This window comes from Papaver somniferum, chromosome 11 (assembly GCF_003573695.1).
Source record: "Papaver somniferum cultivar HN1 chromosome 11, ASM357369v1, whole genome shotgun sequence".
Classification (NCBI taxonomy): domain Eukaryota; kingdom Viridiplantae; phylum Streptophyta; class Magnoliopsida; order Ranunculales; family Papaveraceae; genus Papaver; species Papaver somniferum.
The window spans coordinates 38,633,578-38,640,352 of NC_039368.1; the positions used below are offsets into that span (position 1 = coordinate 38,633,578).

Sequence of the window (6,775 nt, forward strand, 5' to 3'; positions counted from 1 at the left end):
GATGAGGGTCTTTACGGGCAGAAATGGCAACTTCTATTCTCCTCAAATCTCACTTCTATTAATAAACCTGCAACACCATAAACGGGTATTGCTAAACATAAGTTTTGGGCATTAGAAACTTTTTGCAGAAATTGAGAATAACACACGTGATTGAATGTACTCAAAATTCTTCCAGAATCCTCACACAGGTTCACTTGTTAAGATAAGAAACTTCTTGCAGAAATTAGGAATAACATACAGTTCTATTTATTTTAGTTTTTGGCTTGCACCGACAACATATCATCTTTTAGGGAACTTCTGACTGGCTACTTGCGCAGAATGCTTTCATGTGGGGAGTATTGCAACATAATAAAACGCCATTTAAAGACGACTCGATATGAAAGGATCATGCTTTATTTGATCCCGCAATACTCTGCGTAACAATTTGTTGGTGGCAGTTCGAGGAAACTCCTTGACAATCTTAACATACTTCACCTAGTTAACAAAAACAAATATTAAATCCGCAATGATTATAAGAAGTGGTTTTTAGCCTGTAGTGAGAATATCCAAATGGCTGATTTTGGGCAAGCTATTTCTTCTTACCATAGTTAACAGATTAGAGGTTGTGGTTGGAAATATATAGAGATCCAGCAATTCGTTTATCTTATTTCAGGTATGGGTATTGGGTGATCTAAAAGTGTAAAATATTTTTCACTCAAAATATTTGTTAGATGGCTCCATGTGCGCAAAATATTGGATCATCAGCGGTACATATTATGTATCACTGTCTACAAGTGTCCAGTGCCAACTTCAGAACTGCAGTCTAAATTTCTAGAGCATTACAACTACAAGGAAAACTTGACCGTTATCCTAATGTTTCAAGTTCAAACAATAAGTAGCAAAGAGGATTCAAAAGACAGATAGCCTGAAGTAGATACCTTGAATAAGGGGTTAAGGTTGGCTTGGATGGCTCTTGAGAATTTTCCCATCAACTGTTCTGGTTTAATGTCTGATTCTTTCTTTAGTACCACAAATATAACCAATTGTTCAGGCCCACCATTTACTGGTGCAATGCTAATTGCAGCAGTCTCTAGCACACTCTCGGATGCTCGATCACATATACGTTCAATTTCAACTGAGCTTGTCTGCACATAAAGAAAAAGGTTGAAGCTCTTGCCATGCCGAATTCAAAACTGATACTAATTCGGAGAAAGTTCGCTGCACCTTGACGCCGCCAAGATTCATGGTGTCATCAGCTCTACCCTGAACTACAAAATACCCATCAGCCGTTCTCTTAAGTATATCTCCATGCCTTCTGAGTTGCTGTCAGTATAAAATACCAAGAAATGTAAGATATTATATTCCATACTAATGTATATGGTAAAATGATAATGTACATCTGCCCATCAGCTTGTACATATAAACCCAGGAGAGTTCACGAATAGTAACTACGTTCCCATCCATTACTTCCTACTTAGTTTACATCTTTGCCAAAATAAAATCTAAATGCAAGCTTTAGGCATTGGTCCTAAGATAAGTACACACATGACGATTATTATGACTTGTCTCTGTAGCATAATGTAATTACAAATACAACATAGATGTAAAATTTAAGTAAATATTTTAGTCCCAACCTGCTTAAGATGAAATGGATTAGTTGCTTTCCCATTTTCGCCAAGGAAGCATTCTTAATAAGAAAGAAAGTCAAAGTCTGACACAAACAAAAGTGCGTACCATTCCATTGTGTGTAGGCATTCCTTTGACGTAAACTTTTTCAAAATCAGCATTAAGCAACCTATTAGTAGCTCCCATATAGAGAGAAAATAAACCGACCTCTCCAACACAAGGTTGATCACTTGGCTGTCATTACATGTTTATTGAAGTACTTCAGTTTATATACATACAAAAAACCTTAGGAGATAGAAAATTAAGAAATTAGGCAAAGAAATTCTCACATGAGCGACACCATGCTCATCAAGAATGACAAACCCTGGTGTCATTGATGCTGTGCTGAATGCTCCAAAAGATTGTGGCTGTAACAAGCTTCCTAGAATATATGAAGATGAAAGCTCGGTACCTCCACAACATTCAATGATGGGCTTGTAATAAGATCTCGAAGAAAGCCATAGATCATCATCTACATTTGAGGCTTCTCCAGTAGAGGCAAATAACCTGTTAATTTTTTATTTTAGAAAACATACAATAGGTAATCATCTCCATCTGAGGATAACAGTTATCCGACATGAAGGCTTAAAGTGATTGGATCTCATACATAAGTTATGATCTACATCTATACATCTATACACTATTAATGCATGGCTAGCTAGCTTTATAATGATACTTCTGAAAAATAACCTTGCTAGTATTAAATTCCCTGGTTCGTTAATAAATTAAAAGGAGACTTTATAAACATGCGCAGTTTGTTCAAATTTATAAACTAGTTATGAAACTGCTAAGTAATGCTAAAAATTAAGCATGCATTGGGTGGCTTACAAACTTGTTGTGGATCGTAGATGCTGAGGAGATGATATCACGGTCTGCCTTCTTGGTTCTAGAAAGTGAGGTTAAAGCATCAAACTTTACCTTATCTGTGTCCAGTCAAGACCATCCATACATCGAGTGTTCTTCCAAGTTTTTACGAGGCTTGGCACTGTACCTAAAATAGTCACACCTGCATCCTACAAACATTTAATCAAACAAGAAATAATATAGTATTAGTAATTCACCAGACATCTCTACAGAAAAGTATAATTTATTCATTAATACATTATTGTTCTCACCTGAACAAATTTTCCGAAACCACGATCGAGAGGAGAGCCATGATAGAGAGCGAGAGTACTGCCATTGAGAAAGCAAGAATATAATAAAATAGGTCCCATAACCCAACCGAGATTTGTAGGCCAACAGAAGACATCTCCAGTTTGGCAATCGCAAAATGCCCATGAATCAGCTGCAGCACGCATTGGAGAAAGTTGTGTCCATGGGATAGCTTTTGGACCTCCTGTTTAGAGATTCAAGCATGGTGAACAAATAACAGGCCATATAGGGGACATGAATAGTTAAGATGATAATATTTTGTACCTGTGGTTCCTGATGAAAAGAGAATATTCGTTACTGAATCGATAGGCTGGTAAACCGTAGAGTAATAGTTTGGACTGCAAAAAACAGGTTTTGGATCAATAGATTAAGCACCTGACTTGAAAAAAGAGAACTAAATTGAGGCAAATTGTCATATTGAATGAATATTATTGTTTCTAAGCAATAAGGTATTCATTAGAAACTCTGCGGAAAAGAAAAGAACTCGTTCAGTAACTCATTTAGAAGCGTTAACAGTATACAGATACCTTGAAAGGTGATCAACAGAAGAAAGGAAAATTTTCCACGACAAATCCTGCTCCCTTAATTGAACTCCTACATCCTTCCCATTGACAGGGATTACGATAGCTTTACATGAATCAGCTGCTACAACACGGCTGCAAGTAGCAAGGTAAATCAATGTTGAAATGAGTATGTGTCTCCAAGGGATATGATGAGAAAAGAAGTAAATTTCTCCAGATTATGTTTGTTCTTTGATTTGATGTACATTACTATATCCAGGAGTCAGCGACCAACATGATGACAAATTGTTGTATTCCCAAAATTTTAATAATATGATTGTAAAAACCAAGAGAAACATAGGTAAACATTACCTATAAAGAGGAAATTTTCTTCCTCCTCTTACAATAAAATCCTGGACAGAGGGTGAAAGCAAACATCATTTTGAAGATCCATGTAATAAAGATAAATGTACTATTCCTTGCTTTTTGACTGAGCAATTGCAAACAACTGAATAAGAAGTTGGCTTTCATGTCACCAAGATTTACAAGTTAACAGCTATTTTGGACAACCACAAAATATTTTTTTCTCCAAATTCTTAAACTAATTTGCTTACTTCAGCTTTGTTTGAGCAATTCTGTCAGCACAACTTGTTACGTGAAACCAGTATGATGCAAATATTTCTGTTTTAAGCTTCAGCTCATGTTAACATGACACTTGGTTGTGGGAATAAAAATAACTAGTGAATAGTAAGCTTCTTAGACCTTGATTAATATAAAGAAAAAAAACTTTTTGGAATTTCTGTTAAAAGCTCTTCATATTTTGAAAGAGTATAATCGATGTTCAGTGCTGTAACCTAACAAGAACCCTTAATATCATAAACACACTAGGGAATTAATTTAGAATTTAGAAGACCTGAGTGAAGATGCCCTTAGCTTTGGATACTCGCAAACGTGTCGCAATTTCTTTTGGAGCAAAGCTGTCAGCAATGGATACAACAATAAATCCTGCGAGCAAAATTGCTAAGTAAATGATAACTGCAGTCACTGTCATCGGCATGTCTATAGCAATTGCATCACCCTTCAAAAACATCCCTTCCAGAGCATTAGATACAAGCCTATAAACCACAGTGATAAAGGTTTTCATTTTTACATGAAAGTTACAGTACAAAAAAAATCAGAAGACAGAGACTGATATCAGCAAAAACATACATTACTTTGTCTCTAAGTTCCTTCAGCGTCAAATGATTGACAGGGAACTCGTCTGAACCTTCATCTCTCCATACAACCACCACGCTATCTTCATCTTTCTTAGGATGATTCACAGGTAGAAGACAGCATTCAGCAATATTTAAAACTGCACCAGGCAGCCATGTTCCTCCCAGCTTCGACTTATCAGTGGTATCTAGAATGCATTTCGGGCCTTGACGAAATATGATCGAAAGCTCTTTTAGAGCTAATGACCAGTAAACCTGTACTAGTATTTTGACGCAAATTATCAATATTAGGCAATGAACAAAAGAAGAAAGATTTTCTTATTGATGAGCTACAGGAAGACAAATGCAAATTTGACAAAACAGTTGAGGTGATGAGTATATACAACAGGTTTTACGCCTGAATTGTATAGATTTAGCTAAGCAGCCACCGAGCTAAAATTCATAAATGCCCTTGTAAGGTATCCTACAGAATTTTCTATCCTCAACTTTTGAAGGTTCGAGATGTTGTCAAGGCTTAAGTTACAGAAGTTAACTATAGATATATCCAGTGAGAAGCATACTCATAAGGTACTCTGTGTTTGCTAGTTACCACCAGAATGGCTATACAGTTACCTGTGGAATAAGTCTTTCGTAGAGAATTTACTGAATTAATGAACACATGGGGGGCATTCATTTTTATTTTTTTTGTTGGTATATGTAATCATAAATTGAGATATGAAATTCCAGTACTTTGTACTCATCAATCAAGCATCTTAATGAAATTTCAAAGGAAGAATGTGATATAGAATTTTGGGTCGGTAACTTATAAAGATGTTTTTCCTATGCAAGTAAGATGAGTAGAAGGATCTCCTCAACTTCTCTAACAAGGATAGAGATTCATACAAATGGATTACGAGAAGCTAGAAGGCCCACCGAATTCCAGTAGGACTTCTAGCAGCAAGATAGAGTGGATGAGTTTCATATTGCTAGAAACATACAGAATCATATTGTGCATACCATACACTTGTTTTTCTTCCTAATTGTGCTTATACAATTAAGTATTTTTACATCTAAAAAAGAGACTTGTATTTGTGTACCTCTGGATGCTCAACTGAGAACTTGTGGAAGACATTATAACTGGTAATTGGGTCTTGATATGAATCACCCAAAAGCTTTGGACCATGAGCTTCCATGAATCTACCTAAATTTGTTTGTCTGGCATGAAACCTGCAAGCATTTTCACAAACACTTATCTTTGAGATCATATAATATGCATCCCTTGTTCTATGAAATGGATTGTTTTTTGAAATTGCAAGTTGTATAATGAGCTAACTGGGGATAATGATGAACTGGAAAGCTGATTGCTAGTTTCTTGCCCTCAAACCACAGCACCTACCCATTTGAGGTAACTTACAATTGTATAGTTTAAAGATAATATTGTAGATGTCTTTTATGTATAAGAAATAAAATGTCAGACAAATTAACTTACAGAGAAGGGAACCAATAAAATGGAAGAGCATTGGTGGAGACCTTCTCCAAATTAGAGTAAACACTGTAATAGATAAGCTGGTGTAGACTATGTGGGTGAGATGGTTTTAGTAATTGTTGAGCTTGTATCTCAAACCAAATATCATAATTAGTAGGATTTGATCCTTGTCCTCCTCTTCCTCTGGCTCCTCCATTAATAGCCTGTTTAAGTTGTTTGTGAAATGCTTCAGCTTCTTCGGTACATAATCCTCCAACTTCAATTATTTCTTTAACTCCTACTTCATATATACTTCCATAATGTTTCTCCATTTATTTTCTTTTTTCTTTCTTTCTTTCTTCCTTCTCCCTAAATCTCTGTGTCTTTTGAGTTATTGTGTATACATTTGCATCACCACACCACACCGCAACATTTAATTAGACAAGGAAGGGGTTTGGTATGGAATGATGGGGATGAAGGGGTAGTTGGGATTGTCAAGCCTGCTCACCGGTCCACAGTACCTTTTTCAGTTGCATCATTTTCTTGGCGTGGTTCTATATAGGCCATATCTCCTTTTTGATACTGCAAATACGAAAATACCCTAAATCACAGCATTACTAAGAGCAAGTCTTATGGTGGAATCTATCCATCTTCCACGCCACCTCAGCATTTGGAACTGTGGATGGAAGCGCAAGTGTAATTGTGGAATAGTAGAAACGCTATTCTTAATGGAGCTAAAAAAACACAATTAAGAATGGAGCTAAAAAAACGCAATTAAGAATGGAACTTTTTTTTCAGCCGTTAGATTTCAACAACTCATT

The 6,775-nt window shown here is 36.0% G+C and overlaps 1 protein-coding gene across 2 annotated transcripts; it reads right to left on the reverse strand.

Annotated features, from left to right (window-relative positions):
- Positions 1-42: 42 nt before the first annotated feature.
- On the reverse strand, positions 43-6,456 carry LOC113322897 (probable acyl-activating enzyme 18, peroxisomal). Of its 2 annotated transcripts, none has more exons than XM_026571080.1 (14): positions 5,979-6,456; positions 5,587-5,716; positions 4,511-4,765; positions 4,210-4,374; positions 3,669-3,709; positions 3,324-3,452; positions 3,061-3,134; positions 2,760-2,980; positions 2,563-2,657; positions 1,935-2,151; positions 1,714-1,839; positions 1,204-1,302; positions 918-1,124; positions 43-474 (listed from the first exon to the last, which is right to left on the reverse strand). In XM_026571080.1, the coding sequence occupies exons 1-14, from the start codon at positions 6,284-6,286 to the stop codon at positions 361-363; spliced, it is 2,181 nt and encodes a 726-aa protein (XP_026426865.1). In that variant the 5' UTR covers positions 6,287-6,456; the 3' UTR covers positions 43-360. The 2 variants fall into 2 exon arrangements, with proteins under 2 accessions (XP_026426865.1, XP_026426864.1); XM_026571079.1 differs by having other exon boundaries at positions 4,210-4,411; positions 4,506-4,765; positions 5,979-6,455.
- Between the last annotated feature and the right edge of the window lie 319 nt (positions 6,457-6,775).